General features: G+C 39.6%; 1 protein-coding gene across 1 annotated transcript in view; it reads right to left on the bottom strand.

Annotated features, from left to right (window-relative positions):
- Window positions 1–11,155, bottom strand: part of CRABP1 (cellular retinoic acid binding protein 1) — a 13,188-nt gene extending 2,033 nt beyond the window's left edge. Inside the window, exons 1-2 of the mRNA XM_009994367.1 lie at window positions 10,976–11,155; window positions 8,179–8,292 (exon numbers count right to left, since the gene is read on the bottom strand). Coding sequence (XP_009992669.1) covers window positions 8,179–8,292; window positions 10,976–11,143 — 282 coding nt within the window. The 5' untranslated portion in view covers window positions 11,144–11,155. The remainder of the gene's footprint in view (window positions 1–8,178; window positions 8,293–10,975) is intronic.
- Window positions 11,156–11,224: the final 69 nt, after the last annotated feature.

Below are 11,224 nucleotides of genomic sequence, written 5' to 3' on the forward strand. Positions count from 1 at the left end.
GCAGGAGTTTTCCCAGAGAAAGCAAGTCAAGGTCACGATCATTCAGGGCTTGAGGTTGTCTGTGAAGGCTGGAAGGTCACTATGACAGTGCTTGTCTTTCTGTGGTACATTCAGGCACTGCTAAGCAGAGTGAAGTTTGAGTCCCCTGTTGCTATTCCAACACAAATCATAAATAATAGTAAAACATTCTTTGTGCAGTGTTCTTCAAGAGCTGCCGTGGCCCCAGTCTGTCAGCCAGTCCTAATGAGAAAGGCTGCAGCACCAGTTTGCCAGAACTCTTGTAACCTGCCTGGTAAATTTATGTCTATTCTTTCAGGGAGATTAAGAGGTGAGCCCCCTCTCCTAAACCCATGCAACAGCAGTTATTCTCACAACAGCTCAGCAGCTCTATTGAGAGGGAACCCTGCAGGGTAAGAGGATATAGAAATAAATGTGATCCATACTGCAAGTCTGTCCCAGGATGCCACAGCAGGTCAGAGTGTCTGAAATTCTAGTGTCCAGTTCTGAGGCTGTGCTCCTGGGCAGAGTGTGCTCCTAAAACTTCTGTGTAGTCTGACTGGCAGCTTTCATGCCAGACACACAGGAGGGAGCACGAAAAGAAAGATAAATTTGTTGAGGAAGAGAAAAAGAAATGGTAACTTCCTAGGAAAGCTCAGTTGTATGGGAGCATCCAGAATGCACTGCAGAGGCAGCAAGCCCACTGTACGTACACACAGCCAGACTTGTGCCCTCACAGAGTGACAATTTGACAGGCTTGTGACAAAGTGCAGTGGCTGTTTTTGTCCAGCTTCGCCTGGACTTCTGGACTTTTGAAAATCCCAGGCAATGGGCTGCATTCAAATAGCTCTGTCAGGATAAAAATTAAGTGCAGAAACATGGACATAACTGGAGCACCCAAATATGTAGCAGTCTTAGTCATTTGCTATACACAAGGATTGTCATTGTCTGCAACACACTGGCCTCACAGTCTGGAAAACCACTACAATGTAACACAATCATATCTTTACATCTAGATCATAAAGAGACAGAATTCATGCAAAGGCCAATGACAATGACTCTGGGGTACCATGTAGCCACTGTAAGCTCCTCAATCAGCCAATCAGCCAGGCATCATTTCCTTGAAGACCCAGCTTAGATTATGTGGTCTCTGGCCTGTTTCAGGAATAAACTGGATTTTTAACACTTAGATTTGATACCTTATACCCATTCAGGTTATTAGCGACCTAGTTCATACTGAAGCACATAATTAAATGGTTTTGATTGTCATGGTTAAGTACATGGTTTAAAAGTGGACCTATGTAAAAGGTGTTTCCCTATCTTACTGTAACTAACTAGCATTGCTGATAAAACTCCACAGAATGTTGCTAAAGAAAGAGGAACATGTTCAAACTCACTGCTTGCCTTTTTTTATGGTTACCCACAAAACATCTAAGGTACAGCTGGGCCCAGGGCAAGATCCAAATCAAAAGGCTGTTACTCCTCTGTCCTTCACACTTGAATCCTTGTATTCAGGGGTGGAATGAAGCAGTTTAGTGTCTACGGACCTAATTCTAGATTGGAAAGAAGTGGTAGCTCCTGTCAGAACAAGCAGACTTTAAAGATTTCAATGACCCAAAGGAGCAAAATTTCCTCATTAAAAAAAGGTGAGCAATCCTAGTTAAAAATCACTTATTCCAGTGTATGCAAAAATCCTCTATCTGCTCATGATTGACCAACATGCAGAGGCAACTTGCAAAAGGAAGACAGAATACATCAGCAAACAAATGGAGAAAAGATATTATGTAAATGAATCCTCAGAAAATTATTTGTCCACATGCAAAAGCTCATGTTATCTAGAATAAAGATATAAAACTTCACAATAAAGGCTTACTGCATATTCCCTCTCACCACTTGACTCCCACAGTGCTTTATGAAAGAGGTTAATCATTATGGGGCTGTAGTGACAGAAGGTGCAGCCACTACTTGCCAGCTTGGATATTAATAGCCAATCAAAAAATATTCAGACTTACTTTCTACAAAGTATCAATCCACAGGACCAAGCAAAATCAGGTCATTTATTAAGGTACCTACATAATTGTAGATGTGTTTGAGAACTGCCATATTATACAGTTTGCTCAGTCATGCAGCAAAGGAGTGACAGAGCTAAGAACATGAGATAAGGTAATTCCAGTGTATGCAAAAATCCTCTATCTGCTCATGATTGACCAACATGCAGAGGCAACTTGCAAAAGGAAGACAGAATACATCAGCAAACAAATGGAGAAAAGATATTATGTAAATGAATCCTCAGAAAATTATTTGTCCACATGCAAAAGCTCATGTTATCTAGAATAAAGATATAAAACTTCACAATAAAGGCTTACTGCATATTCCCTCTCACCACTTGACTCCCACAGTGCTTTATGAAAGAGGTTAATCATTATGGGGCTGTAGTGACAGAAGGTGCAGCCACTACTTGCCAGCTTGGATATTAATAGCCAATCAAAAAATATTCAGACTTACTTTCTACAAAGTATCAATCCACAGGACCAAGCAAAATCAGGTCATTTATTAAGGTACCTACATAATTGTAGATGTGTTTGAGAACTGCCATATTATACAGTTTGCTCAGAGTCATGCAGCAAAGGAGTGACAGAGCTAAGAACATGAGATAAGGTGTGAGCCAGGAGTAGTCTTGAAAGCCAGCATGCAGCAAACACCTAAGCTACAGCTGGTGTTCTAAGAGATGCAAATGATTTGGGCTTCTTTCTCTGCTTTTAAGTTTGGGATGTGACCCAGGCCAGGCTACACTAGTGAGCACCAGCTGCAGATCCCTAAGCCCCCTTGGAAATCTGCTCATGGCAAATAGTAAATTAAAGCATTAGGTCCATGCAACACATATGTATGCATTGTTACAGGCTTCTGAACTTCTTTCAAGGCTGCCTTAGTGAAGTCAGCAGCAAAACCCCCCACTGACCTCAGTATGAGTAGACCCTCCTTTTGATAATTGATTTTATATAAGATGACTCTCCAAAAACTATAGAGAAGTTAAACACTTGGGTAGCTTAACATTGTTTGATACAAGGTTTAGGCACAAATCTCAGCATTTGATTGCAAAGTATCCCTCTCACCTACTATGTGTAATTTTAGAAGCCAGCCATATCATTTAAAAAATGTTCACTCACTCATCTCAGCACCACAGTTCACCAGTTTTAATCAACTACAGCACGATTTTTCTGTGGAGGGAATGTAGAATAGAAGCCAAGCTTGAAACCCCCCTAATGTTCTGATCTTTGACCCTTGCTATAATTGATTCTGAGAACCCCTGTGTGATACGTGAACTGTGTAAAATGTGGTCTGAGGCTGTTTTTAAAGCCACTCTTCAGTAATCATCCACCTTAAAATGTTTGTGTGTTACAGATTAAGCTAAAATCTATAGAGGCACAAGCAGCCATGAAAGCAGCAATGCAGACAAAGCCTGAATATAAATTTTCTTATTTGAATAGCTAACACTGGGAAGCAGCATCCTTTAACTTTGTAAAGAGTAGACCTTTTGTTCTTCTGACTTACACAAGTGATTGATAGCTCATTAATGTCCCTCATAAAAAACACACAGCAACAGCAAACACTTAATAGAGTAGAAAAGGGAAGAAAAAGCATATTAGAATAGATTTAATCAAAGACCTCAATTTTCAAACTAGTATAGGAAATATGTATTTTTGTGTTATAGTCTGATCTTGATTGCTCAAGTGCTACTCCAATCATAGTTTATGAATGTAGAGTTGTAAATGCAGATATTTTGATTCTCTGCATGCATTACAGTCCTAAAATACAATACAATATAATCTAGAGATACAGTCAAGACAAACAAATGTGGACTTTCTGGGGATCTATCCTTTTCATCTTCTCTTGCTTGCATATTCCATTTTATTATTTTATCTACATTGTTTAGTATGTCTAAAAATGCAGCACTGAAATCCCAGCAAATGCATCAGATGAGATTAGAATAAACAGCACTGATGAAAGTAGTTGCAATGTTCTAACACATTCACAGCATCTTTTTATAGAGCAGAGCTTCATCCTCTTCCCTTAATCAGCTGAAAGGACTCTTTTTCTAGCAGGACTTTAAACCTACATCTGCCATTGTATAAGTTAAGTATTATTTATGCTACTAGTAAGAATAATCTCATTCTTCATGTTGCAAGGAGCTAAGGAGAACTAAAGGCAAACCTAACTGGTATCTGAGGGTAAAAAACCTCAACTTTTCTAACTGGTTTGTTTCCAGCATTTGTGTGCCAGACAACATGAAGTGACATGGAAGATCATCATATTGCTCCCAGGGAAAATCTTTGAAGGTCATAAGGAACTCTTATGCCAGGACTCAAGAAAGACTGGTAATTATCCAGTAATATGGTTTCTGTTTTAGCTCTGTGGTAGTCATGACTATTCTAACACTGATTTTTTAATTTATTTATTCTTATTTTATGTGATGGTAAATGTCTTTATTTAACATGCTGTGTTGGGGAGAAAAAGATATCCTTCCACTAGGAAAATGTCATAATAAAATGGACCCCCTAAGCAATGCAGCGTATTAGATCAAAATTATGTGGCAAAGCTCCAACATTTATGCAGCCAGTATTAGCAGAGTAAAACTCATTCCTGACCCCCTGCCTGTTGCCCCAAGCTTTTTTTCCATTCATGGCTCAGTCTAACACAGTTTAGATTCCTTCTTTCCACTTCTTCCAAATGGGGTAGGAGTTTTCTTGATTTCTTCTGCAAATGCATGTGATAGCTAAGGAGGGGACTCCAGACTTCTCGAAAGATTTCTTTGGATAGAGGAACAGGAGCAGAGACTGTGAAGTAAGTATCAGCCTTATAGAGTTCCTAGACTGCTACATCACAGGCTCTGCCCCATAAAGACAGCTTCCCAGCTCCAGACATCCAGAAGTTCACAAGAATGTGGTTTCCTTCTGCTGCCAGAATGGAAAAAGGAAAAACTTACCAAAGCACATCAGAAAGAGTAAAGGAACAGGAAACATTTCTTAGGTAATATTTCTTTTCTTTGAGAAGTGCGAAGATGGGGATTGTTAAATGTTTGTAGTGCTATGGGGAGCAAAACCAAATGAGAAGGAATTTCAGGTCCTAAAAAACACTAACAAAGCTGAGTGGATGGAAGAAGAAACAAAGGGTAAGACAAAGAAAGATCTCTTCTCACGGTGATCTCACTTTTGAAGAAGTAAGATGTAAGTGGGGGTTTGCAGACCCAGATCCAAGGAAAATTTCCAAGCATAAGGTAAAATAGCTTAAGTTGAATCTTTCTTCACTGGAATAAAAAATAGCTTAAGTTGAATCTTTCTTCACTGGAGTGATGAGAAACACAAACACAGTTGAGAGGCAAGAGATAAAAAGGGACAACAGGGTCTTCTCACTAAGAGCTCCTATTCCTACTTTGTTCCCTGTTACAGTTGAGGAACACACCTCAGCCAAACTCTTCTGGTAGTTTAGTTTTTAAAGCCCAAATAATGGTCTGGAGGGAATACTCTGTGCTTCTAAAATTAGAGGCCACAGACAAGAAAATGTAGCTTCCATTACCCTCTTCTATCTTCCTCCAAACAGTAGAACCCTTTGCTGCCTACCAGAAGGGTTACATTTGGCCATCGCTTCCAAAGGACCAGAGACCTCCCATTCACATCACTTCTAGAAACACCTCATTGCTGAGCTACAGGGTATCAGGGCATAATTTTTAACATGTTGATCCATCTATTTAAAAGATTTCTACATTTAGTCCCATAAAATGTCCTGAGGGGCTTGAAAATCTTTGTCTGGAGGACTAAAAAATGTCCTATTATTTAATAAAGCAAAATAAGCCACTGTGCTACAGCTAAGAGGTAGGAGAATGGAAGTGCATATTGCATTGTGAAAGATACAGAGAACTATATGGATCACATGGAAGCAAACACTATGTTTTCATAATGGCTACAGTAAAATTGTACATTGCAACCAATTAACATAGTCCCAACTTAGACGAGAGGGGAAGGGGATCAGTCTGGGAAATCAGAAACCAGGAAAATTACTTGGGATCGTGATGGGCTGAGCATGAGTTCTCAAAGAAGAGTTAACCAAGTCTTTGCATATAAATCAGAATAATTTCACAGAAGAGTAGGGAGATGAAGTTTAGAAATGAAATGGATAAATTGGAGGGAGTTCTAGAAGCACTGAAAGAATGATTCAAGGAAAGCTTGCTTTGTATTGAAGGGCTCATGGTCTTCCAGTGGCTTAGCTTAACAACAGGAAGGTTATTTCAAAAGCACTTGATCAGTGCTGTTAAGAGAAATATTTGCAATAACAAACATTAGGCATACTATTTAGGTTCTTTTATACACAATATGTAATGACTGGAAGTTGAATCTGGACAGATACAGATTAGAAATAACTTATGTATTTTATTGGCTAGGAAATTAACCAGTAAAAGTAGTTCTCTAAAGCTGTGATTGAGTTCCTATAAATGGAAATATTTTCATAAGAAGGAGGCTTTTCTAATAAATATCCTAATTTGAAAAATAATTAACTCAGAAAAGCTCAAGAGGCTGTATTATACAAGAAAACCAGTTAGATGGCTTTATAATCTTTGAATTGCTCTGGTTTCTTAATCATCCTCATTCCCCTTCCCCAGCAGGGTAAGTTCACATTGTTTACTGCAGGAGGAAATTGTATTATGACTGGCTTTCTTGCTTTCTTGCTTGGAGCAGTTCACTTTGTTTAGCAGCTGCCTCACTGGTTTGTTGCTTAAATAATAAACTTCAGAAATGTATTGTTAGAAAGCTGGAAAAATTATAGTTGAGAATATATATTTATCCACTGCATTATACATAAAGATGAGAAGCAGAGATCAAAGTATTATGCCTCCTGAAGTTTTTTGATAATATAAAGAATTCCAGTGGTTGAGTCAAAAGAAATTATCCAGAATTGGAGTATTCATTCAATAGAAACCACTGTGATTTCACTAACAACATACACCTCCTCACAGAGGTGAACATTTCCAAGATGTCTAGAATAATATTAACACCTGAAAAACATTGTGTTTATACTTGCTTAGGTTTGGGTCCTGTTTTTGTTTCATATGCAATCTTAGAAACAGAGCTCCAACTGCTTTAGAGCAACACTGGGGGGGCTGTTTGTTTTCTAAAGTGCAGAGGTTAAGTTAGTGTGATAGTCTGAAATAAAACCTCCCTGCTTTGATGTTTTCTTACCCGCCACTCCAGCAGCCTGTCTTCCATGCCCAAACTGATGAGGCATAACAGTCTATTCAACTATTTATCCAGAATTCCCTAGTAAGAACATGTGCAATAAAATGATTCTGAACTCAAGCTGAACTGTGCTAACTCAAAGAAACTGTGTTTTTATCCAGTTCTGGATACTGTTTCATGAATGCACAGGGACTACTGAGGAAAGAGTCAGTGAAGAGAACATCAGGCTAACAGAGGTAAGTACAGTATAAATTAATAAACTGCATATGATTCATGGCATAATTGTCAAGGCAGTTGCAGAGGTGCTGCTCAGAATGCTGACATTAACCCTGCTGCCATAGGGAAGGCCACACAGGAGTGGTGGGGATGTTGGCTGACAGCAAGTGTGCAGATCAGAGTATTTCTGAGAAACCTCTGAAGGTAATTCTGAACTGGATTCAGAGATGATCAAGGAATTGGAGAAGGTGGCAGAGATGGGGGAGAAATTGTATGTTCTTCTTCAACAGAATGAGATTAGAGCATGCTACATGCCAGCCCACGTGATCCTGTCTAAGAAGCAACGTATTATGCACATGCCTAAAAAAGGTTCTCCAGAAATGAGGTCAAATGCCTTGATCACCAGAGAAAATCTGCAATAAATCAAGCAGGTTCTTTAAGTGGTGTTGTGAATTTACGAGCAGAAGTGGCCCAACTGTGATTATTCTGTCAGTAGAAGTATGGCAAAAGTTACAGCAATAAAATGTCAGTGAGAACTTGCAAATGTCTTCATATTTTCTTAAAAAACCCACTTAAAATAAAGGGAAAAAAAGGTGATGTATGACTTGTACTGTAAAGTATTACGAAAATGCTAGTTTTCTAGATGTAATGAAGTGAGGAAAAATAGTAAGTCACACTACATGGCAAAAAAACCTGTTTATATGGTGCATATACTGGGTGGGTTCAAGGTTCTTACCAAAATCAGCTCATCATTAGCTAGTTCTCGAGTCCAGTATGTTTTGGGGCCATCCCCCTCAATAAGTGTTTGTTTGCAATAGATCTTGTTTTCATTCTCCCAAGTGGCCAAACTCTGTAGACAAGAAAACCATTAGGAATAACATTAATTATATTCCCCAGCATGAGGCAGAGAGACAACAATGAGCAGTGGTGAGAATAATTGCTGCACACAGCTAGGTAAAGGCAAAGGGAAAAAGAAATCAGTGGAAAATGGTGAAATCAAAATTAAGGTGTGAGAGGGCCTGTTGGAGATAGGTATATATTAATAAGGTAGTAATTGGAAATGTGTCTTCTCAGTGTAAGTCTACATTTGTTTCTAAATTTAAAAGTCACCAAGCATAAAATGCTTTATGTTGAAAAGTATAATTTAGAAACATGTAATATTGTAGCATCTACATTCCCAAGCATCTCTGTAGACGTGTGGTTTGCTCAGACATGTTATTTATCACTACAAAGTCCTGTTAGTGTAAAAGCAGGAAGATTCATATGTACCATGTTGTGGTCATAAATAATGCAGTCTTTGTCACTTACAACCCTTCATGCTACATGGCACTGTGCCAAGTTAGCTGTATATTAAACACTCACCGTGCTAACAAACGAGAATTAAATGCAACTGAATTAACACAACTTTGTTAGAATTCTAGTGTTTGTGATATTACTTCTGTAATGTCGTGGGTCTGGAGATTGAAACACCCTTGGGCGTTTTTCAAAGCATTTCAATGACTATGAAACCACTAAAATATGCAAAAAAGCCCCGAAATAACCCTAGGATTTTGTTTAGCTTTCACAAACAGGAAAGCCCTAAGTTTGTTGCTTTTCATTCTAGCACAGAACTATTATTCTACAGTGCAATGAAACAGCTGTGCAGAAGGATGTCCTGTAATGAATGTCTAATTGCTTTATAACTAGCACATGGGAGATATTAGTCTGTGATTATATACACATACACACATATACATGTAAGTGTGTGTAAGCATAAATCCAAGTTTACACTTTCTAGGCTCTCCAAAGGGAAAAAAAAAAATACCTTGATTTAAAATTAGCTCTTTACTTTATAATTTTTTTTTTCAAAACAATAGCTTTTGTAAGCCAAAAGCCAACTCAAATGGCAGTTCCAGAAGCTCTGCCTTGCAGTACCACTGCATATGACTTGCTCTCTGTATGAACAATCAATCGAGTTAGTTGGCAGAACAAAACCTTCCACCTCATAAAGTGTATCAAAATCTATCACCAGTCAGCAATTTTGCCAGATATTGCAAATTACATTCTGAAGTATTATTTTATTATCTGTCAGTTTCTGCTCTGCGGCCACATCTCGGTTATATACACACAGCAGTACAACTTATTCCTGAGAGTGGACTATAAATAATTTCGCAACACATGGAAAAAATTTACTACTTCACAAAACACATTTCTTTCAGATTTTTCCAACTTTCATAGCTTACAGCCGTAATTATTGTTCTTCCATCTGCAGCAATAAATCCTTCTCTAGAAAGCGGGTCACACTTATTGTACATGCATTATGCATGAAGACACTAAAATACTACTTTTGCAGAACAAGATAAATTAACACAGCCAGCAACATTTCCTGAACAAACTGTTAAATATATGATAACTCAACCTAGAGATCAAGTGGATGTTCTGAATGTTCACTGACTTCCAGAATCTGCCTCCCTTTTTCATAAATTTAAACTCACAGCAATGGCACAGGAGGCAGTAAGTGCTGAATTTGTAGTGGCCTGGCAATTAGCAGAGACAATATTTTGGAAAGTAGATTATTTCACCAGCATATGATACTTTAAAAACTGTATTCTCAATTGGGACTACATTCTGATACTCTCTATTCCTACCTCTCTTATAGTGTTTTATATATAATTCTTTTACAAGTGTGAGAGTAGTGCCTGAGGCAAGAATAACTAACCCATGCCTTTGATAACTTTTTTCAAAAGACAGCTATGATCAGCCTAGTTCTCCAATACCCCAGATCCCATGTTCCTACATCAACATGAAGTTGGTATCAGATGCTGCCAACTTAGACTCGTCCATGGCCATATAAGTGGTCACAAAGGTAGAGGAGCAGGGGCTGTCACACAGAATCAAGCCCAAAACACTCCAGTGAGCACCCTCTAAATGCACCTCTGCACAAGAACATGGTGTAATTATGGCTGGTATAACACTGGATGAAAGTCTGTCTTGCACTGGTAAAGACTTCTCTGAACAGCAAACTGGAGACATGCATTTCAAGGGAATGAAAGGATTTCAGCCCCAAACTACCAACAGTGCAGTCCTGTTTGCAAGCTCAGAAGATTCAGTTTAGGACAAAAGTTACGCCAGGTTTGTGCACTAAATCCTGAGTCTTGAGGTCTCTCTTGCTCCACTGTTCCCCATTTTCCTGTCAGGGACACAGGCTGGGGAGAGCTTTCATTGCAGGTGAGGTCTCCAGGGGAGAAGGAAGCAAAAAGAAATGGACAAAAACCTGCCAGTAAAGGGGCTGAATGGCGGGTACTTGAACTCTGCCTTTGGGGTCTGCCGTGCTCTGTTGCTTTCAGATTTCAGTTTTACCTTGCAAGAGGGAGAACATCAGATGATGGACAAGAGGAGCAGCGTCCACCAAGAACCCCCAAAGAGTGTTTCTAGGAGGAAGAGAGTGGAGGGGCAGCCATGCCCCTGTCTGGGCACACCGGCAGCAGATGTGCTTGTCCCATCTAAAAATAACTTCGTTATCACACCCACACACACCCCAGCTCCCATCCTACCCTGCACTTTCGTCCATCCACCGTTTCCTCCTCAAAGCTCTCCCCGATTTTGAAGTTGATCTCGGTGGTGCGGACAGTGGTGGAAGTTTTGATGTAGAACTGGTCCCCGTCCTGGCGGATCTCCACGTGGGGTTTGGAGGCGGCAGCCACCGCCACCTTCCTGAGCATGGCATTCACACCTGGAGCAAGCGGGGAAGCAGCAGAGCTTGAATTCTCCAGCCGTGCCCGGGGCTGAGCTCGCCGAGCCCC

This window comes from Chaetura pelagica, unplaced genomic scaffold, assembly GCF_000747805.2.
Source record: "Chaetura pelagica isolate M959 unplaced genomic scaffold, ChaPel_1.0 scaffold222, whole genome shotgun sequence".
Taxonomy (NCBI): Eukaryota; Metazoa; Chordata; class Aves; order Apodiformes; family Apodidae; genus Chaetura; species Chaetura pelagica.